This window comes from Bufo gargarizans, chromosome 1 (assembly GCF_014858855.1).
Source record: "Bufo gargarizans isolate SCDJY-AF-19 chromosome 1, ASM1485885v1, whole genome shotgun sequence".
NCBI classification, from domain to species: domain Eukaryota; kingdom Metazoa; phylum Chordata; class Amphibia; order Anura; family Bufonidae; genus Bufo; species Bufo gargarizans.
In genome coordinates, this window is record NC_058080.1 from 577,676,339 (window position 1) to 577,700,132 (window position 23,794).

The 23,794-nt window shown below is 46.0% G+C and overlaps 1 protein-coding gene across 2 annotated transcripts in view; it reads left to right on the plus strand.

Moving 5' to 3' along the window:
* FAM216A (family with sequence similarity 216 member A) overlaps nt 1–23,794 on the plus strand; it is a 33,964-nt gene that overhangs the window by 1,797 nt on the left and 8,373 nt on the right. Inside the window, exons 3-4 of one of the 2 annotated variants that reach the window (XM_044275767.1) lie at nt 8,399–8,523; nt 9,919–10,033. In XM_044275767.1, coding sequence (XP_044131702.1) covers nt 8,399–8,523; nt 9,919–10,033 — 240 coding nt within the window. The remainder of the gene's footprint in view (nt 1–8,398; nt 8,524–9,918; nt 10,034–23,794) is intronic. The other variant, XM_044275768.1, reaches the window with a different exon arrangement.

A 23,794-nucleotide genomic window follows, 5' to 3' on the forward strand; every position in this document is an offset into this window, starting at 1 on the left:
CTCTTTGGAATGTGTGCCCCTTTGCCCACCTAGGCTGCAAAAAAGTGTCACACATCTGGTATCGCCGTACTCAGGAGAAGTTGGGGAATGTGTTTTGGGGTGTCATTTTACATATACCCATGCTGGGTGAGATAAATATCTTGGTCAAATGCCAACTTTGTATAAAAAAATGGGAAAAGTTGTCTTTTGCCGAGATGTTTATCTCACCCAGCATGGGTATATGTAAAATGACACCCCAAAACACATTCCCCAACTTCTCCTGAGTACGGCGATACCACATGTGTGACACTTTTTTGCAGACTAGATGCGCAAAGGGGCCCACATTCCTTTTAGGAGGGTATTTTTAGACATTTGGATCCCAGACTTCTTCACACGCTTTAGGGCCCCTAAAAAGCCAGGGCAGTATAAATACCCCAGTTCATAGAATTTTTATTTTTTTTGACACAAGTTAGCGGAAATTGATTTTTTTTTTTTGTTTTTTCTCACAAAGTCTCCCTTTCCGCTAACTTGGGACAAAAATTTCAATCTTTCATGGACTCAATATGCCCCTCAGCGAATACCTTTTGGGTGTCTTCTTTCCAAAATGGGGTCATTTGTGTGGTGTTTGTACTGCCCTGGCATTTGAGGGTCTCCGCAATCATTACATGTATGGCCAGCATTAGGAGTTTCTGCTATTTTCCTTATATTGAGCATACGGGTAATGAGATTTTTTTTTTCCGTTCAGCCTCTGGGCTGAAAGAAAAAATGAATGGCACAGATTTCTTCATTCGCATCGATCAATGTGGATGAAAAAATCTCTGCCCCCCCAAAAAAAGGAGGGGAAAGGCGTCTGCCAGGACATAGGAGCTCCGCCCAACATCCATACCCACTTAGCTCGTATGCCCTGGCAAACCCGATTGCTCCATTCACATCAATCGATGTGGATGAATAAATAATTGCCGGGATTTTATTTTTTTATATACAAAGTGTTTGCCAAAGCATATGAACACTGCCGCCCCCCTCAGCTCATATGCCTTGGCAAACGTATCTTTTACTGCAGAGGAGAAATCTCGTCTTGCAGCGCCGCATACACCGACTTTTGTGTAATCTGACAGCAGCGCAATGCTTCTGTCAGAATGCACATCAGTGCTGCAGCTAGTCGATCGGTTGGTTCACCTGGAAGGTAAAAAAAAAAAAAAAAAAAAATCAGGCTGCAACGCAATACATTTATTAACTTTATAATAACATTTTAACTGAACATATTAACTTTTTTTGACTTTTTGAATTGAACGTTAACTTTTTTGCTTACTGGTGAATTTTTATTTTTTTTACCTTTATAGGACAAACCTCTCCTTCCCCATGGGACAATGTGCAAAGCGCAAATCGCCCAAAGATGTGGCGAAGTACATTATGCACTTTGTCCCAGGTGAAAGGAGAGGTTTGCAGCAGCTCTGTGTGAATGGGCCCTAATAGCCCTGTGTGCCTGTCCTGTGAGATGCAATCCCTATGCTAAGTGTACCTGTGTGTGGTACTTCCGGAAACACTCTCCAAAGCATAAGGCAGGGTGGTCAGGGCAGTCAGGACAGAAATAGCGGGTGTCACGCCTTATTCCACTCCTGCTACAGACACGATATCTTTTTCGGGGTGGCGCTTGGGTTGAGGTACCAGCAACGACACTGGGGAAATGTCGCTCGTGTAGACGGCTCACTACACTGGTGGTTGGGGCCACGGAACCTCCTGGATACAGGAGGTTCTCGATGATCTCTTCCTGAAATTTGAGGAAGGATCCTGTTCTCCCAGCCTTACTGTAGAGAACAAAACTATTATATGCAGCCAATTGAATTAAATATACAGACACCTTCTTATACCAGCGTCTGGTGCGGCAGGACTCTAAATAAGGAGCCAACATCTGGTCATTGAAGTCCACCCCTCCCATGAGCAAATTATAGTCGTGGACCGAGAGGGGCTTTTCAATGACACTGGTTGCTCGTTCTATTTATATTGTCGTGTCTGCGTGAATGGAGGAGAGCATGTAAACGTCACGCTTGTCTCTCCATTTCACCGCGAGCAGTTCTTCGTTACACAGTGCGGCCCTCTCCCCCCTTGGAAGACGGGTGGTAAAGAGCCGTTGGGGGAAGCCCCAGCGACTTGGTCGCGCGGTGCCACAGCAGCCAATCTGTTCTAGGAACAAATGCCTGAAGAGGGGCACACTTGTGTAAAAATTGTCCACATAAAGATGGTACCCCTTGCCAAATAAGGGTGACACCAAGTCCCAGAATGTCTTCCCACTGCTCCCCATGTAGTCAGGGCAACCGACCGGCTCCAGGGTCTGATCTTTACCCTCATAGACACAAAATTTGTGCATATAGCCTGTGGCCCTTTCACAGAGCTTATACAATTTGACCCCATACCGGGGCGCGCTTGCTTGGGATGTATTGTTTGAAGCCAAGGTGCCCGGTAAAATGTATAAAGGAGGGGTATACAAATCTGCAAATTTGGTGTTAAGGTGGTCTATGAGGGGCCGAATTTTGTGGAGCCGGTCAAAAGCTGGGTGGCCTCTGGGACGAGAGGTGCTGTTGTTACTAAAGTGCAGGAAACGCAGGATGGTCTCAAATTGTGTCCTGGACATGGCAGGAGAGAACATGGGCATGTGATGAATTGGGTTTATGGACCAATATGACCGCAATTCATGCTTTTTTGTTAGGCCCATGTTGAGGAGAAGGCCCAGAAAAGTTCTAAATTCGGAAACTTGGACAGGTTTCCACCGGAAAGACTGGGCATAAAAGCTTCCCGGGTTGGCGGCTATAAATTGAGTGGCATACCGATTTGTTTCTGCCACGACTAAGTCCAAGAGCTCCGCAGTCAAGAACATCTGAAAAAACCCCAGTGCCGATCCGATCTGAGCTGTCTCAACCCGAACTCCAGACTGGGTGGTGAAAGGGGGAACTACAGGTGCGGCTGAAGTTGGGGACTGCCATTCAGGGTTTGCCAGCACCTCAGGGGCTCTATGGGCCTGTCTGTGCGGTGGCTGTGACAGGGGAACTACTGCACGTGCCACCGTACCAGCTTCAACTGCCCTTCTGGTGCTCGCCACTTCACCATGTTGTACGGCAGTGCTGGTACTAGGTCCAGGATGGGCTGCGCTGCTGGTGTATGCCTCACCACGTAATCCGACAGCGCCAGCCCCACTCTGCTGCCCTTGAAGCGGATCCTGCGCAACCTGTGGTCTAGCAACACGGGGCCGGGTACGTCTGGTGGTATTAGGGACCTCAACTTCATCGTCCAAACTTTGGGTCAGACTGCCACTGCTTTCTACAGGTTCGTATTCTGACCCACTGGATTAGTCAGATGAGGGTTCCCATTTCTCATCCGACTGGGTCAGAAGCCTGTAGGCCTCTTCAGAAGAATACCGTACCCCTTATTTGCGAAGTACCGGAAGCCGCTGCGATTGATAAAAAATATCAAAACTGATTTTTTTTATCGTCGCAGCGCTTGGAAAGTGATTGTGCAGTGATAAAAAAAATAAAAATTTTTTTGTCACTGCGGCGGGGCCGGCGTGGGTGAACGCACGTGTGGGCGACCGATATCGGGCAAACACTGCGTTTTGGGTGGAGGGCGAGCTAAGGTGACACTAATACTATTATAGATCTGACTGTGATCAGTTTTGATCACTTACAGATACTATAAAAGTACCAATGCTGATTAGCGATACGCTAATCAGCGAATCAGTGACTGCGGTGCGGTGGGCTGGGCGCTAACCGACGCTAACTACCTAACAAAGGGGCCTAAACTATCCTAAAACCTAACAGTCAATACTGGTGGAAAAAAGTGACAGTTTAGGCTACTTTCACACTAGCGTTCGGGGCTCCACTTGCGAGTTCTGTTTGAAGACTCTCACAAGCGGCCCCGAACGGATCCATACAGCCCTGAGTGGATGCGGATCCGCTCAGAATGCATCAGTCTGGCACCGTTTGTCCTCCACTCCGCTCAGCAGGCGGCAGCAGCGTTCGGGTGTCCGCCTGGCCGTGCAGAGGCAAACGGATCCGTCCAGACTTACAATGTAAGTCAATGGGGACGGATCCGTTTGAAGTTGACACAATGAAGTTGACACAATCCGTTTGCATTATCATGAACAAAATTTTATTTTTATTTTTTTGTGTTCATGGTAATGCAAACGGATCCGTTCTGAACTGATCTAAGCGTTTGCATTATACGTGCGGATCCGTCTGTGCAGATACCAGACGGATTTGCACCTAAACGCCGGTGTGAAAGTAGCCTTACACTGATCACTTTTTTCCCTTTCACTAGTGATTGACAGGGGTGATCAAGGGGTTAATTGGGGTGATGGGGGGTGATCTGGGGCTAAGTGTGTGGTGTCTTGTGTCCTTACAGTGATCTGTGCTCCTCTGCTGGGACCAACCGACGAAAAGGACCAGCAGAGGAGCACAGAAGCCATTTAACACCTTATATTAATAAATATAAAGTATTAAATGGCTTTTGATTCGTTTTTTTGAAAATCACCAGCCTGCCAGCGATGATCATTGGCTGGCAGGCTGGTGACGAAATACTCCTTGAACTTTTGCCGGTCCGCAATGCGCATGCGCGGGCCGGCTGTGTGCGTTATCTCGCGTCTCGCGAGATGACGCACGGATGTTTCGACGAGGAATGAGTCGACCGCCTCCGGACCGCGATCCTGCGTTAGGCGGTCCGGAGGCGGTTAAGGGTGTGTCCGAAAGGCCCCCTGGTGTGAATAACTTCTTTTGAGGGATTGTTCTATGTAAGGCAGCGGATTACAGGTACAGGTCTGTAGTACTCCGAGCTAAATACGGCCCAAATAATGTTGGGCTGCTAGGAATGCTGGAACGATACCGTGGTAATGGTATCAGACCCCCCTATATTCATTTCATCTTTGACCAAAACACTGACTTTGTGAATCAGGCCATATCGTAGATCAATCCTTCTAATAATAGGATGACTTTGATCATTAGCACTATCCCAGTCTATATACGTGAGTTACAGAAAACATAAATATTACGGTATATTGTTCATAATAAGAACTTGATTTAAAGGGTTGTTCAAATGTTTTTATTAAATTGACAAAAAAGAAATATCACGTCATTCATACACATGTCACCACTGAGGCCAATTAATGGCTGCAGTGGTTGTGTAAACAATGTACATCATGTGATCGCTGCTGGACCAGCGGAAACTGGATCGGCTGGATACATACAGGGTGAGTAATGTTTTTTTATTTCTTTGCCAATTTTTTTAAAATCTCGGACAACTGATTTAACCACTTCAACCCCGCTTGCTGAAACCCCCTTAATGACCAGGCCACTTTTTACACTTCTACACTACACTACTTTCACCGTTTATTGCTCGGTCATGCAACTTACCACCCAAATGAATTTTACCTCCTTTTCTTCTCACTAATAGAGCTTTCATTTGGTGGTATTTCATTGCTGCTGACATTTTTACTTTTTTTGTTATTAATCGAAATTTAACGATTTTTTTGCAAAAAAATGACATTTTTCACTTTCAGTTGTAAAATTTTGCAAAAAAAAAACGACATCCATATATAAATTTTTCGCTAAATTTATTGTTCTACATGTCTTTGATAAAAAAAAAAAATGTTTGGGTAAAAAAAAAAATATGGTTTGGGTAAAATTTATAGCATTTACAAACTATGGTACAAAAATGTGAATTTCTGCTTTTTGAAACAGCTCTGACTTTCTGAGCACCTGTCATGTTTCCTGAGGTTCTACAATGCCCAGACAGTAGAAACCCCCCACAAATGACCCCATTTCGGAAAGTAGACACCCTAAGGTATTCGCTGATGGGCATAGTGAGTTCATAGAACTTTTTATTTTTTGTCACAAGTTAGCAGAAAATGCAGATTTTTTATTTATTTTTTTCTTACAAAGTCTCATATTCCACTAACTTGTGACAAAAAATAAAAACTTCCATGAACTCACTATGCCCATCACAAAATACCTTGGGGTGTCTTCTTTCCAAAATGGGGTCACTTGTGGGGTAGTTATACTGCCCTGGCATTCTAGGGGCCCAGATGTGTGAGAAGAAGTTTGCAATCAAAATCTGTAAAAAATGACCGGTGAAATCCGAAAGGTGCACTTTGGAATATGTGCCCCTTTGCCCACCTAGGCTGCAAAAAAGTGTCACACATCTGGTATCACCGTACTCAGGAGAAGTTGGGGAATGTGTTTTGGGGTGTCATTTTACATATACCCATGCTGGGTGAGAGAAATATCTTGGCAAAAGACAACTTTTCCCATTTTTTTATACAAAGTTGGCATTTGACCAAGATATTTATCTCACCCAGCATGGGTATATGTAAAATGACACCCCAAAACACACCTCTTTCAGCCCTCTGGCCCGCCCTTCTGTCCTATTATTATCTCCTCCTCTGCCTCCAGCCGGCGGACGTCACCTGCGCACTGCTCTGCCCATTATGGGCAGAGGAACAGCTTTTCATATTGTGCATGCGCCGACCCACTAAAGACACCCGGCCGGCGCATGCGTAATATGAAAATCTGTTCCTCTGCCCAGAGCAGGTGACGTCCGCCGGCTGGAGGCAGAGGAGGAGATAATAATAGGACAGAAGGGCGGGCTAGAGGGCTGAAAGAGGTGTGTTTTTGTGGGCACATCGCCCAGTAATGCCGCCCCTGGGCACCTTCAGAAGCTCATTTGCATACGTTTAAAAAGTGTTTTTTTCATGATCTGGATGAGGGACACAGAAAACAAAGGTTCCATTGTAATGAGGGTCAAAGAGTCTATAACCTGATCTGAGTGGTCTAAAACGCTTTCAAAGGGGTTTTCCAATTTGCATCAACATCTTTTAAAATAATTATTTATGAAGGTAGCTGTCATTTTGTAAGTACGGTATTTCTTTTACCTTTATTGCTCGTATCTTCTGTTCTGGTCTGTGGTCACATGACCATGTCCATGCAGCTCTTTATTTCCTGTGATGTTATGTCCATGGGTGGGGCAGTGATGGGGGAGTGTCTATGTAACTAGCTGGGTGGGAGGAGCTATAAACTAGCAGGGTGTTAGGGGCAGTGATAGGGGAGTGTCTATGTAACTAGCTGGTGGGAGGAGCTATAAACTAGCTGGGTGTTAGGGGCAGTGATAGGGAAGTGTCCATGTAACTAGCTGGTGGGAGGAGCTATAAACTAGCAGGGTGTTAGGGGCAGTGATGGGGGAGTGTCTATGTAACTAGCTGGTGGGAGGAGCTATAAACTAGCAGGGTGTTAGGGGCAGTGATAGGGGAGTGTCTATGTAACTAGCTGGTGGGAGGAGCTATAAACTAGCTGGGTGTTAGGGGCAGTGATAGGGAAGTGTCCATGTAACTAGCTGGTGGGAGGAGCTATAAACTAGCAGGGTGTTAGGGGCAGTGATGGGGGAGTGTCCATGTAACTAGCTGGTGGGAGGAGCTATAAACTAGCTGGGTGTTAGGGGCAGTGATAGGGAAGTGTCCATGTAACTAGCTGGTGGGAGAAGCTATAAACTAGCTGGGTGTTAGGGGCAGTGATTGGGGAGTGTCTATGTAACTAGCTGGTGGGAGGAGCTATAGACTAGCAGGGTGTTATGGGCAGTGATAGGGGAGTGTCTATGTAACTAGCTGGTGGGAGGAGCTATATATTAGCTGGGTTATAGGGTTAGTGATAAGGGAGTGTCTATGTAACTAGCTGTGGGAGGAGCTATAAATTACCTGGGTGTTAGGGGCAGTGATAGGGGGGTGTCTATGTAACTAGCTGGTAGGAGGAGCTATAAACTAGCTGGGTGTTAGGGGCAGTGATAGGGGAGTGTCTATGTAACTAACTGGTGGGAGGAGCTATAAACTAGCTGGGTGTTAGGGGCGGTGCTGGAGCTGTAGGAGAGAAAGGAGAGGTGCATCATGGGTTTGGTTGGAAACAGCAATAGGAAGTGCTACATACAGGATGGAAACAAACCAGAGTGATTGGTTTAAGTGGTGAAGATGGGTCAGGAGAGTCCTAACTGAAAAACGAAAGTCATGGGGAAGATCTACATGAGTTAACTTCATGAGATCTGTTAAAAACATAGTGATCCCAGAAAGCCCTGTAGGCCCCTTTCACATGAGCGAGATTTCCATCCAGGTGCGATGCATGAAGCAAACACATAGCATCCGGACTGAATCCTGACCCATTCGTTTTTCACGCATCATTTCTGCATTCAGGAAACCGCAGCACGTTCTATATTCTCAGTTTTTCACGCAGCTCTGGCTCCATAGAAGTGAATTGGGCTTGTGTGAACAACTCCTGACTGTAATGGAGAGGCCATTTCCGCCAATCAGATATCTGTTTCTCTGACTGCTCTCTACAGCTTCTGTGCATTAATAAGTGAAGAGGACGAGCTCTGGCATATTTTTCATTTCTTTAAGGAGCTCATGATGAAATAAATTCAAAGGATTCATGGAAAGGATGTCGTCTGCAGATTGGTCCTTTAAGACAGGAGGTTAAAACAATCAAAATTCCCAGGTCTATGAAAAATGAACCATTTCTAAAGGTACAAGTCTTCTTTATTTAGTTCAGTTGAATAGCAGCACATTTATTTTGTTTGCAGTAGTTATTATATGCCAGGCTTTAGGGCTCATGCACACAGCTGTACTATGGCCCCATAGTTGTAGTTAGGGATGAGCGAATCCAAAGTCGATTTGCATAAAACTTTGTTTCAATACTGTACGGAGCGAGCGCGCTGTACAGTATTAGAATGTATTGGCTCCGATGAGCCGAAGTTATTACCTCGCAAAGTCTCGCGAGACTTTGCATAATAACTTCAGAAATTGATTTCTACTGTAAAAAAAATCATTTCATATGGAGGATTTTTGTGTGAGGTTTATAGGGAAATAATACCGCGGAAAAGGAATACCTTCGGTTGTATGCAGCTACCAGACATGTAGACATGGCCTGAGGCTGGGTTTCAGGGCGGATGGCCATAGACCTTACAGGGAGCTTTCCTGGTGGGCTGATGACCAGGGGGCCGCCTGAACTCTCCTCACGGCTGCCGGCCTGGTGCATAATGATCTGATGCTCTCAGCATTAATCAGGCCAGCAGCCGCAGGCGCCCTCCTGAGCTCAGCTGTATCACTGTCCGTAAGACAGTGAATATTGTGGTGAGGGTGGCGGTATTTTGTGCTGGACTGTGCTATTTTGTTCGGTTGGGGCAGTGTTTTGTGCTGCACTACAGAATTGCAGGCTAGGCCTACTTCTGTTGTCCTTGCCTACTTGTGTTGCCCTCCCTTTTGTCAATTGGGACCCGCTTACAGCGTGGGGCCAATTTTAGTTTTTCTCCAGGACCACTTTAAGCTCCCAGTACACCCATGCCGGGTTCACATCTGCGGCATGCTGATCCGGCACAAACCTGGCATTTATGCTGGAAAAGCAGCCAGATCACCATCAGATCGCATGATAGTCAATGCGGATCCAGCGGTACACGGTCATATCTGGCAATGCTGGATATGTGAGCAAACATTACTGTGAACGTAGCCTATTTAGGGCCACAGTTTGATGCAGTTTTGGAAACCAAAAACAGGAGTGGATCATAAAGGATAGAAAGTATAAAGGACAGAACTGGCTTCTCTTTTTTTTTTATTCACTGTTGGTTTTGGCTTTCAAAATTGTATTAGGAAATCTGACCGTTTGGCCATACCCTTAGAGTTCTTTTTCCAATATCTTCTAGCAGGACAGGTAGCTAAATTATTTAATGCATCATTGAAACAATCGGTTATGTGTACTGTATGGACTGAACCATTTTGTCAAGTTCTAATTTTCCATCTGCAGTTTATAGCAAGTGTTTTGTTTTTTTTGGGGGGGGGGGGGGGGCATAAGATAAAATATACCATCTGAGTGCTAATCTGTGCAAATGTTTTTGTCTTGTTCTCATGCACATTTTATATTCTAGCATCCTGACCTTACTATGGGCCAAAAACGATATTTATGCAGCATTGCCAGAATCTACAGCACCAGGAACATGAGAGCCCTGACCGAAAAACATCAGCTTTCAAAGATAAGATGTGGTATGGCATGTTTTAATGAAAAGTTTTCTATGCAGTCAAAAAAAAAGCCATTGTTGGTTCAAAAAACTTTTGACAAGTCACAGTGACATGTAAGAAGTTTTGATAAGTTGTGGTTTCGGTGGTGAAACCCCCCATCAATCTGTAAAATGAGGAGGCAGAAGTGCTCAGACAAGAGCCATCTCTTATAACTAGCTGAAGACGGGCTCCATAGAAAGTGCTCTGCTTCTGCCTCCTTGCTTTAGCCATGGGAAGGATGTGCATGGCTTTTTTTATCTCTGTTTATTACATTTTTTCAGTAGGTGAAGCAACAAAAATCGGAATTAGACCTACCGGTAATTCAGTTTCCAGGAGATCACCATGACGGCCAAAAGGAGATTGACCCCTGACCTCTGTAGGGGCAGGAACAGAGAACGGTTAAAACACTCCCCCCTTCCACCATACACCAGTGCTTTCCAAAATAACAAGAGTGAGAGGTGGAGATAAACTATTATATAATTAGAAGATATTAATACATACCATCAACGAAATTAAGCAAATAATGATAATAATTGGGGAGGAAATAACGGGCCGTCATGGTGATCTCATGGAAACCGAATGAGGCTACTTTCACACCTGCGTTTAGGTGCGGATCCGTCTGGTATCTGCACAGACGGATCCGCACCTACAATGCAAACGCTTAGATCCGTTCAGAACGGATCCGTTTGCATTACCATGAACAAAAAAAAAAAAAAAAAAAAAAAAATGTTCATGATAGTGCAAACGGATCCGTTTTGACTTTACATTGAAAGTCAATGGGGGACGGATCCGTTTGAAAATTGAGCCATAGTGTGTCATCTTCAAACGGATCCGTCCCCATTGACTTACATTGTAAGTCTGGACGGATCTGTTTGCCTCTGCACGGCCAGGCTGCAAGCAGCGTTCGGGTGTCCGCCTGCTGAGCGGAGCGGAGGACAAACGGTGCCAGACTGATGCATTCTGAGCGGATCCGCATCCACTCAGAATGCATTAGGGCTGGACGGAGCCTTCAAACGGAACTCGCAAGCGGAACCCCGAACGCAAGTGTGAAAGTAGCCTTACAGGAAAGTCTAATTCCAATTTTCCATATCCAAAATTATAACATCAATTGGGGGGGGGGGGGCTACTGCCTGAAGGACTTAACGTCCAAAGGACAGTTCGGAAGAATTGCAGAAATCTAAGCGGTAATGCTTAATAAAAGTATGTACACTGGACCAGGTCACCGCCCTACAAATGTCTTCCATGGAGGCACCTGCTTTCTCAGCATGAGAAGAGGACATACAGTCAGGTCAATAAATATTGGGACATCAACACAATTCTCACATTTTTGGCTCTATACGCCACCACAATGGATTTGAAATGAAACGAACAAGATGTGCTTTACCTGCAGCCTGTCAGCTTTTATTTGCGGGTATTTACATCCAAATCAGGTGAACGGTGTAGGAATTACAACAGTTTGCATATGTGCCTCCACTTGTTAAGGGACCAAAAGTAATGGGACATCATAATAATCATGAATCAAACTTTCACTTTTTAATACTTGGTTGCAAATCCTTTGCAGTCAATTACAGCCTGAAGTCTGGAACGCATAGACATCACCAGACGCTGGGTTTCATCCCTGGTAATGCTCTGCCAGGCCTCTACTGCAACTGTCTTCAGTTCCTGCTTGTTCTTGAGGCATTTTCTCTTCAGCAAGTAAAAAGCATGCTCAATCGGATTCAGGCCAGGTGATTGACTTGGCCATTGCATAACATTCCACTTCTTTCACTTTAAAAAACTCTTTGGTTGCTTTTGCATTATGCTTTGGGTCATTGTCCATCTGCACTGTGAAGTGCCGTCTAATGAGTTCTGAAGCATTTAGCTGAATATGAGCAGATAATATTGCCCGAAACACTTCAGAATTCATCATGCTGCTTTTGTCATCAGTCACATCATCAATAAATACAAGAGAACCAGTTCCATTGGCAGTCATACATGCCCATGCCATGACACTACCACCACCATGCTTCACTGATGAGGTGGTGTGCTTAGGATCATGAGCAGTTCCTTTCCTTCTCCATACTCTTCTCTTACCATCACTCTGGTACAAATTGATCTTGGTCTCATCTGTCCATAGGATGTTGTTCCATAACTGTGAAGGCTTTTTTAGATGTCGTTTGGCAAACTCTAATCTGGCCTTCCTGTTTTTGAGGCTCACCAATGGTTCACATCTTGTGGTGAACCCTCTGTATTCACTCTGGTGAAGTCTTCTCTTGATTGTTGACTTTGACACACATACACCTACCTCCTGGAGAGTGTTCTTGATCTGGCCAACTGTTGGGTGTTTTCTTCACCAGGGAAATAATTATTCGGTCATCCACCACAGTTGTTTTCCGTGGTCTTCCGGGTCTTTTGGTGTTGCTAAGCTCATCGGTGCGTTCCTTCTTTTTAAGAATGTTCCAAACGGTTGTTTTGGCCACGCCTAATGTTTTTGATATCTCTCTGATGGGTTTGTTTTGTTTTTTCAGCCTAATGATGGCTTGCTTCACTGATAGTGACAGCTCTTTGGATCATAAGTTAAAGCACATCTTGTTCGTTTCATTTCAAATCCATTGTGGTGGTGTATAGAGCCAAAAATGTTAGAATTGTGTTGGTCCCAATATTTATGGACCTGACTGTAGTTCTAGTTAAATGCGCTTTTTTTTTTGTATAACTGTCTTTTTATTGAAGAAAAGGTACAGTAATAAAAGTACACGTTTACAATTTTTTCATGTAAACATTTGACAATCAAACATTTTAAATGGAAAAAGTAGCAGGAATGACAATACAGATATATCTTCAAAGTAGTAATCCTAACAATCCCAATCGAATGTCATCATGTCGTAATAAATCCTGATAGCCAGGTAAATAATACCTACACTCTAATATGATAATATATACTATAAAGACAAAAATAGGAGACAAGACCCATAAGGATAGACATACAACAAGGGGAAGAGGGTATTAATCGCTGTTATCAAAGAAAGTATCCCAGGGTTGCCAAACCTTATTAAACTTATCTACCGTATTATTAATAACTGCTGTCAGATACTCCATTCTTCTAATTTCTGTGATACTAGTGAACAGTTCTAATTTAGTAGGTATGTCCTGCCTTTTCCAAAACTGGGCAATAAGGCGTTTCGCCGCTGACAAGACATGAAGTACTAAACAAAGCACTGGCTTCTTTAGCATTGTTGGAGGCATGTTCAATAGAAACATGTATGGGTCCAATGAAAACGTGACATTAAAAAGCTGCGATAAAAGATGCTGGACTTCTTTCCACAATGGGAAAATGACTGGACAGTCCCAAAAGATGTGGAATAGAGACCCTTGACCAGAATCACACCTCCAACAAGTACCAGAAACCGCAGGGTTCAAATGTCTAAGCAACTGGGGGGTATTATACCAGAACATTAATGTTTTATATGAATTCTCCCTGAAGGTCACACAGGTGGATGACATTGCAGCTCTACGCCAGATAAGCTGCCACTCGTTTGGTGAAATGTCACGTTCAAGGTATCTCTCCCATTTAGCCATATACGCATGTCGTAGGACCTGAGGTGGTTCCGGGGTTGAAAGAAGGACATAAATATCTGATATAAGACCTTTAGTAGAGGTCGAGAGTTTGCACAATTTTTCAAACTGTGTCGGAATGGACACTTTTGTATCTCGAAACATAGAGCTAAGCAGATGTTTTATTTGCAAATGCTGCCATCTAGAGGACTCGGGAAGATTATACCTCTCCTTAAGCAAATCAAAAGATATAATCTCCAGAGTTCTATAATCCACTATATCAGCAAATCTAAATAGTTTATTAGAGAACCACGACTTAAAAAGCGTACCCTGCATGCCTATCGGGAACACGGGGTTGGATAAAAAATTAGGTCAGAGAGGGTCTATCGGAAACCAGTGGGAATATACGTTTACAACATTTCCAGATGGTATATGTGTGTGACATAGGGCCAAGCAACTGGACAGAGCAATCATTAGGTAGAGGAGACCACAGGAGGGCATTGGGGTGAATGGGGGCTAACCAGAGTTTTTCAATCTCAATCCATCTAGAAAATGCCTGAAGTGAGGACCACGCCAGGATCCGACACAGATGCGTCGCCCAATAATATTTTGTTATGTCTGGGAGCCCCAAACCGCCCTGTGTTTTAAGAGCAGTTAGGGTGCTGCATGCAATTCTTTGCCTCTTCCCATTCCAAACAAACCGAAGGATAGAAGATTGTAATGCTCTCAGATCTTTTTTAGGTATCAGAACTGGAATAGTCTCCATCACATATAGTAGCTTGGGTAATATGGTCATTTTGACCGCCGCAATATGTCCCAACAAAGAGATGGGTAAGGGCATCCACTTAGCCATAAGTGTATTAAGTTCTTGAAAAAGTGGGATAAAATTGTGAGTGTACAGGGTACCATATGTTTTTGTTAGTTTCACTCCTAAATATTTAAGGGTAGTGTCATTCCACTTAAAATGATAATTGTTTTGTAAATTATTCAGGATATCTGGGGGGAGATTAATAGGTAGTGCTTCTGTTTTTTCCTTATTTATCTTATATCCAGATAACTTCCCATATTCCCCTATAACCTGAAATAAATTTGGTAGCGAGACATGTAAATTGGTTAGTGTTAGAAGAATGTCGTCTGCAAAGAGTGACAATTTAAAGGCTACTTTATTTACTTCAACCCCTTGGATGTCAGGATGGGCCCTTATTAACGCTGCCAGCGGCTCAATGCATAATACAAAAAGTAATGGAGATAACGGGCAACCCTGCCTCGTGCCATTATGGATGGGTATCATTTTAGATTGAGTATGTGTCATTTTTACATAGGCCGTGGGACAGGTATAAAGGGCTCGTATAGCGTTCAGGAAGGGCCCCCCTATACCAAAACACTGCATCGTCGAGAACATAAACGGCCAACTCAGGCGATCAAAGGCCTTTTCTGCGTCCAGTCCTAGCACTAATGCCTGCTGCTTCCTTCTATTAAGAACATCTATCAAATCTATAGTCCTCCTTGTGTTATCTCCTCCTTGACGATGTAACACAAAGCCGACCTGATCCTTGTGTATCAGACTCGGAAGCAGACTAACAAGTCTGTTTGCCAATAGCTTTGTAAATATTTTTAGGTCCGAATTAAGGAGGGCTATAGGACGATATTTCACACAGTCCATATGATCTTTGTTTGGTTTAGGTATGAGAGTAATAAAAGACTGCAGCATCGTGTCCGGTATAGGGGAACCCCCCAAGAAGGAGTTAAAGACCTTAACCATGTGAGGGAGCAGAATATCTATATACGTCTTATAATAAAGATATGATATACCATCCGGTCCAGGGGACTTGCGATTTGGCAAATTATTGATCACTTCAGTTATTTCTTCCTCTGTAATTTGAGTATTAAGGGTAGCTGCTAGATCACTAGACAGTTTAGGTAGCTTACATTTTTGTAAAAAAAGTAGAGAACTGGTCACGTTGCTGTATAGGATCCCTCGCTACCTGTAGAGGAAGAGAGTACAAACTTTCATAATATTTGTCTGGCTTTGTTCACATTGCACTAGTTGTCCTGCTAGGCGGTTGTGTGGAAGCTTGGCTGTGAGCTGGATTACATCACCTTCAGACCTTGTTCACACCATAGGTAGCGTAGTGGTAGGACCCCTTGCCATGCTGAGAGCCGTGACGTGGTGCATGTGGGCTCCGATATCTTCCTGACAGGAATATATTGGCAAAAGTCTCAGCTTTTAATATCTGCATTTATGACTAGCCAGTATAGTCAGTGGCATATCTGTTTGGTGCATTTTTTCTGTGATTTATGATTATATTTTCATCCGCACAATGCTCCGTTTTGTGTAGGATGCCTTTGTGGTGCATGTGGACCGCGCCGACATCCTCCACCGTATGCAAAATATTTTTTGCTGGGGATAGTCGTTTGCTGTGGTCCACATGCGGTGGGGCTGCTCCCCCAATGAAAAACACGCTACAGTGTTAGGGGTTGAGCAGCTCCCCCAGATTTGCCACTATATTTCTGTGTTTTTGTCTTGTTTTATATGTAGTGTATGTGCCTTCACCTGGCATTCAAACACTCTCCTTTGCACCTGGTAGCCTCCATCACATGGTCTGATATGGGTGTGGCTTACAGTCTGGCTTTGTTCACATTGCACTAGTTGTCCTGCTAGGCGGTTGTGTGGAAGCTTGGCTGTGAGCTGGATTACATCACCTTCAGACCTTGTTCACACCATAGGTAGCGTAGTGGTAGGACCCCTTGCCATGCTGAGAGCCGTGACGTGGTGCATGTGGGCACCGATATCTTCCTGACAGGAATATATTGGCAAAAGTCTCAGCTTTTAATATCTGCATTTATGACTAGCCAGTATAGTCAGTGGCATATCTGTTTGGTGCATTTTTTCTGTGATTTAAGCGTATTAACAAGCACAAAAGTACCATACGCAAAATGAACATGGATAAACCCGTTGCGAAACAGTTTGTCGAAGCAGGGCACTCAGTGAACCAACTTCGCTTTAGGGTTATAGACAGCGTGGGTCTTTTACGGAGAGGGGGAGACAAGGACGCAATACTAAGGAAGAAGGAGCTCAAATGGATCTACACGTTGAAATCCTTACAACCATTTGGATTAAATCTAGAATTTAATGTGGCTGGCATCAGCTAAATTCTCATCTGTTACAATATCTTGCTTTGTTTTTATATTATATGTCTTTATTATACCACCGTGTAACGCTGTACAATCAACAATAGAGACCAACCTGGTCACCATCTTTTATTGTCAAGGTACTTTGACATGAAGAACCATGTGTGAATGAGACTCCATGTCAGACACATATGTTTCTTATTGCCATTATTGGATGTTTATGCCATACTATATCTGTAAAACCTGTGAGGTGTTCACGTTTTTTCACAGACACTTTGATTTCCCCTTGCGCTAATACTATGCTAGGTTGCGCAATATGTCCGCAGTGTTAGGCTCCATTCACACGTCCGCAATGTGTTTTGCGGATACACGGAGCCACGGATCCGCAAAACACGGAAAGCGACAATGTGCGTTCTGCATTTTGCGGACCGCACATTGCCGGCACTAATAGAATATGCCTGTTCTTGTCCGCAATTGCGTACAAGAATAGGACATGTTCTATTTTTTTGCGGAAACGGAAGTGCGGATCCGCAAATGTGGATGCAGACAGCACATTCCGGCCCCATTGAAAATGAATGGGTCTGCACCCGTTCCGCAAAATTGCGGAACGGATGCGGATCCATTTTGCGGATGTGTGAATGGACCCTTAAGTTGGGGCTTTAATCCATAAAGCGTTCTGCACACTGTTCTTGTTTGACAGTGGTGCGAGCGCTTCTAATTGGTAGCTATGTCCTTTCCTCATGCATACGTCAGCCTGGTGCGTCACGTGGGAGTGGCTTCGTGACGTTAGCCGGCCGCCCCTTGATGACGCGCATGGACCTGCGCTGACTGTGCATCTGGATGCTGCTTGACATATGCGCACAGCGATTCTTTGCGCATGTCGCTCTGTGATGACGTCTGCGGACATGCGCATCACCGAGTGCGAGACGCTAGATCCACCATGGGTGTCTGTGTAACGTGGCCCCACACAGGTATGATTGATTTAATCTGTATCAGCTGTTTAACATGTCCCAATGTGTTGGTGATCCCATGTTCATTATGTAGGTGTGACCTATAAACATCATTATCTATTGGTTGTTCAGCGGTGTGGGTGGTCCCAGTATATGGGATTTATAGGCTGTGATTTTACTTGTTTAATATGCTTGACAAAGGCTATCCTTAGCTGAAACGTTGCTGCAATTTTTATGCTTTGCTGTGAGGTGTCTATCTAAATAAAGAAGATTCTTGGTGATATGCTGCTGTGGCTCCCTACCTTTCTACAGGATCCTAAGGTGGTGATCCAGAAGAGCCTCTTTCGCTCAGCTCTCTGATGTTTGAGGATTGGCTGCTTACCGAAGGGGCCCAGGAACCTTGGTAATAGTAATCCCCAATTTTTGCTCCCCAGCCTGACTGACTCGCATCCGTCTTGATCTGAACATACGGAGACTTCCTCCAGGCCACTCCCTGAGAGATTGTTGTCTACCTTCCACCAGCTTAAGGAGGTTTTTACATAGGCTGGAATGAGAACTTTGCAATCTAGCAACCTCTGTTGCTTGTCCCAGATGTCCAGAATCCAGAACTGCTGGGACGGGGATGTATAGTAGTTGACTCCACATTACTGAGGGAATACAGGCTGTCAGAGTTCCCAGCAAACTCATAGCTTCTCATATAGAGCAGATCGTCTTACTCTGGAATGTTTTGACTTTCTCCTTTTAGAGACTGAATCTTGTCTGTGGGCAGGAGAGTGGTCTGTGACTGCGAGTCCAGGATGACTCCCAGGAACCGTAGTCTGGTCGATGGCTGTAGACATGATTTCTGCGAGTTGACAATCCAGCCCAGTTCTGTTAGAGTTGATAAAAAAAAAGTGTCCATATCTGTTAGTAATTGGTCTACTGTATCTCCCACTAGAAGGAAGTCGTCTAGGTAAGGGATCAAGTTTAGTTTTTTTTTGTCTCAGGAATGCTACTGTCTCGATCACCAGCTTGGTGAATATTCTGGGAGCCGAGGAAATCCTAAACGGAAGAGCTGTAAACTGAAAATGGCGAGTGTTGCCTTGCTGGTCTTTTATGGCGAATCTCAAGAATTTTTGAGAGTTGTGGTAGATCGGGATGTGAAAATACGCATCTTTTAAGTCCACTGTACACATCACTGCATTCCTTTTTATTAGGGGAATTAGGAATCCCAGGGACTCCATCCTGAACTTCCTGTAGGAAATGTAGTGGTTGAGGAATTTTAGCTTTATAATCATACGGAATTACCCTTCCTTCTTTTTTTTACCAGAAAGAGACTGGAATAGAACCCCTGGCCCTGTTCTGAAACTGGGACCTGAATTACAACCCCCAAATCTATGAGATCTTTGATCCCTTGCCAAATGATGCACTGACCCCAGATTTAATATAAAAAATGTGCTCGGGGAAACTGAAGAAAATTCTATTTTGTAGCCTGCTCTGGCTACCTCCTGGGCCCAGGGATTTGATGTTACCTTCTTCCAGGAACATAGAAATTTATTTAGCATTCACCCCCACTCTGGCGTCATTATTTATCGGCGGGTTTACTCTGGGGATTGAGGAGAAACCCTTACCCCTTTGGGGTAACTCCAGCGGCCTGACCTGTCCCTCTGTAGGATCTCTCTTGGCCCTGAAAGGAACATAAGGGAATTTCCCTCCTATAAGGCCTATCCTCCGGAAACCCCTTCTTTTTATCGGACGCCTTTTCCATTACCTTGTCTAAGACTTGACCAAAGACATATTCACCTGTAAAGGGGATAGAACATAACTTCATTTTTGAAGTCTTGTCCCCTGACTCTGATTTCATCCAAAGGGCACGACGTGCCGCATTAGAAAGACCTGCATCCTTGGCCAAGAATCTAATGGACTCAGCAGACGCATCCGCTAAAAAGGCCGTTGCTGATTTTAGAAGAGGGATGGAATTTATTATGTCCTCCCTGGGGGTCTTATCCCTCAAATGCAACCTTAGGTTCAGGACAGGCCTGGTAAGTACTACTGACACCAGCAGCCTGTGATCCCTGGAGCTACATGCGGAGGTCGGCTACCTCCAAAGACAGACCTTAAAATTGTCCAGCCAATGCAGCAATAGGATCCATAGCCTCACTGATACAGACAAAAAATGACGGTTTGCAGCGGTTGATAATGTCACTGCGTAGTGTGGTAAATACACTCCACACCGAACACAGAAGGGAACTCATTTAGCCAAAGATACATAGACCTTGCAACCGAGGTTGCAGCAATGTTAGATTTAAGATTAAACATGGACGCCTCCCAGGATTTACGTAGTAAGCTGTCTGTAACAGTCCTACAGGCTCACCTGTGTCAGAGGACCGCTGGCTGGAGGTAGGAGTGGAGCCCAGTGGCAAGGACCGCAGGCAGGTAGTAAGCGTGGTCAGACAATCCGGATGGCAACGGTGGTAGCAGTTCAGTTGGTAGGGATAAGGCAGAAGAGTAGTCGGTAGGCAGGCGGTGGGTCAGGGCAGGCGGCAGTAAGCGTGGTCAGACAATCCGGATGGCAACGGTGGTAGCAGTTCAGTTGGTAGGGATAAGGCAGAAGAGTAGTCGGTAGGCAATTCCTGGTCAGCAGTGGACTTCCAGCAGTAGCAAGAGCAACAGATGAGGAGAAGCTTGATCAAGGCTCAGGAGCTCAATAATCAGCAAGCTAGAGTGCAAGGGGCTGGACTTATATAGGGAAGTACCAGGTGTGGGGAATCAAGGGTGATGAGCAAGGCTTGGCAAGACTGAGGTTACATAATAGGTTTCAGGGAGGAATGTCCAGAGAGGATGGTAGCCTAGTAAGCAGGGCTACTGCCTGGGATGTGGCTGGTCACAGGTTCGAATCCCGACAGTACTCCCCCCCCCCCCCCCCCTTCCAAGGTGACCTCCGGGCACCGCAGGGGCAGGCTTACAGGGGTGCTGTTGGTGGAACTCTTTTACCAGTCTGGGGGCGTGGACATTCTCTTCTGGCTCCCAGGAGTTATCCTCGGGAGGGTAACCCTCCCACCCAATTAGGTATTGTAGTCTTCCCCGGTGGATCCTGGAGTCGAGGATCTTTGCGACAACGTATTCTTCTTCACCCTGTACCCTCACAGGTGGTGGAGGGGGCGAGTGGCGGCCTGTGAAGGTGTTCTCCACGTATGGCTTGAGGAGAGAGCAATAGAAGACAGGGTGCACCCTAATGGAGTCCGGAAGGTCGAGCCGGAACGTGACCTCGTTGATTTGTGCGGTGATCCGGAACGGACCCATGTATCTTTGGGCAAATTTTTTGGAGGGGACCTTCAATCTGAGGTTCCTGGTGGACAGCCATACCTTGTCTCCCACATGGAAGCCCGGGGTGGGTTTGCGACGTCTGTCTGCTCCCTGTTTAAAGCGCCTCTGGGCAAGCTGGAGGTTGTCTATAATGTTCTCTTGTGCCTCCTGCAGGGTTGTTAGGCGTTCGGCCACTGCTGGGAGGGTGGAGGCAACGGGTAGGTGGGGAATGAACACCGGGTGCGAGCCTGTGTTAGCAAAGAAGGGGCTGTGCTTGGTTGAGCTGTGCTCAGCATTGTTGTAGGCGAACTCGGCCGTGGGGAGATGATCAAGCCAGTCATCCTGCAGGTGGGAGCTGAAACAGCGTAGGTATTGCTCTAGGGTCTGATTAGTTCTCTCCGTCTGCCCGTTTGACTGAGGGTGGAAAGCAGAGGACAGGTTCACTTTAACCCCGAGCGCCAGGCAGAAGTTCTTCCAGAACTTTGAGGCAAATTGTACACCTCGGTCGGAGACCACGTCGTCCGGGATCCCATGCAGCCTGAAGACCTCTCTGAGAATAAGATCGGCCGTCTGTTTGGCTGTGGGTAGGCCTTTGTAGGGGATGAAATGGGCCATCTTGGTGAGACGGTCGACCACGACCAGGATGGTGTTCATCCCTTTTGAAGGAGGAAGGTCTACCACAAAGTCCATGGAGATCGAGCCCCAGGGGCGGGAGGGAATCGGGAGGGGTTGTAACAGACCCACGGGAGAGGAACGAGGAGTCTTATTGCGGGCACAGACCGTGCACGAGGAGATGTACCTCTTGATGTCCTCCTTGTATGTTGGCCACCAGAAGGAGCGGGAGAGAAGCTCCTGGGTCTTTCTTGTGCCAAAATGGCCGGCCACCTTGGAGTCATGGTTGAGTTTGAGCACTTCGAGCCGTGCGATTTCTGGTACATATAGTTGTAGGTCCTGATGAAACCAATGACCGTTCTTAAACGTAAGGCTGACATTGCCTGTGGGATGGGAGAGGAAGGGGTCATTTTCATATCCTTCTTTGATTGTGCCCAGGAGTTCTTTAGAGTAGGTGGCCCCTACGACCCTTTTCTCGGGCAAGATGTTATTTTGGCCCTTGTTACTCTGTGAGGGCTCGGAAAACATTCTGGAGAGGGCGTCAGCCTTGCCGTTTTTTGATCCAGGGCGATAGGTGATGAGATAGTTGAAGCGGGAAAAGAATAGGCTCCATCTGGCCTGTCTGGCTGAGAGTCTCTTAGCGCTGCGGATGAACTCGAGGTTCTTGTGGTCAGTTAGTACGATTATGGGGTTGGTGGCTCCCTCCAGCAGGTGTCTCCACTCGGAGAAGGCATCCTTGATCGCCAGTAGTTCTTTGTTCCCGATGTCATAGTTCTTCTCAGAGGGGGACATCTGGCGGGAGAAATATGCGCACGGGTGTAATAGCATCCTCTCCCCTGTCCGTTGTGACAAAACTGCCCCCACCGCAGAGTCTGATGCATCCACTTCGACTGTAAATGGGAGCTCGGGGTTCGGGTGGACTAGGATTGGGGCAGAAGTGAAGAGGAGTTTCAACTTGGTGAAGGCCTCCTGGGCCTCGGGTGTCCAGGAGAAGGGGACTGCCTTCTTGGTGAGTTGGGTGATTGGTGCTATGACCTTGGAGAAGTTCCGGATAAACTTCCGATAGAAGTTGGCGAAGCCAATGAATCTTTGTATCTCCTTCTCGTTTTTCGGAACGGGCCAGTTCATCACAGCTTGGACCTTCCCCGGGTCCATACTTAGGCCCTCTGGGGAGATGATGTATCCGAGGAACTGAGTGGTGGTTCGCTCAAACTCGCATTTCTCTAGCTTGATATAGAGAGAGTTCTGTCTGAGCCTCTGCAGTACCCTGCGGACGTGTTCGCGGTGCTGCTCGAGGTCTTCAGAGAAGATCAAGATGTCGTCCAGGTAAACGACTACAAACAGATCCAGCATGTCCCTGAGGACGTCGTTAATGAAGTGCTGGAAGGTGGCGGGAGCATTGCAGAGTCCGAAAGGCATGACCAGGTACTCGAAATGACCATAACGTGTCCGGAAGGCGGTCTTCCATTCGTCCCCAGGGCGGATTCGGACGAGGTTGTAGGCCCCTCTAAGGTCGAGTTTGGTGAAGATCTTCGCTTCCCGGAGTCTCTCAAGGAGTTCGGAAATCAGTGGGAGCGGGTACCGGTTTTTTACGGTTATGTCATTAAGCTTTCTGTAGTCTATGCAGGGACGCAGGGAGGAGTCTTTTTTCTCTACGAAGAAAAAGGGGGCTCCCGCGGGAGAGGTGGAGGGCCGGATGAACCCCTTCCTCAGGTCCTCGTCCAGGTACTCTTTCAGAGCCTTGAGTTCAGGCTCTGAGAGGGAGTAGATACTGCCAAAGGGTATTTCGGCCCCGGGCAACAGTTCTATAGGGCAGTCGTAGGGTCGGTGTGGTGGCAGCTTGTCTGCGTTTTTCTTGTCACAGACATCCTGGAACTCGCTGTATTGAGGGGGTAGCAGATCCTTGACAGATAGTTTTGAGATGGTGGTGTCTTCGGGTGGAGGGACGGGTTTATGGGAGCAATTTAGCGTGCAGAACTCGGACGGGAATCGTATGCAGCGGGTTTCCCAGTCCACCGAGGGGTTGTGGGTGGCCAACCATGGGATGCCCAAGATCACTGGGAACTTCGGGGAGGCGATCAGAGAGAAGTGGATCTTTTCACGGTGATCTGGTTCTATGAGGAGTTGTAGTTCGGTGGTCTCGTGAGTGGCCGGCCCCGAGGAGAGTGGGGATCCGTCGACAGTTTCCAGGTCAACGGGGGCTGCCTTGATTGTCAGTGGAATATTCTTTTCGCGG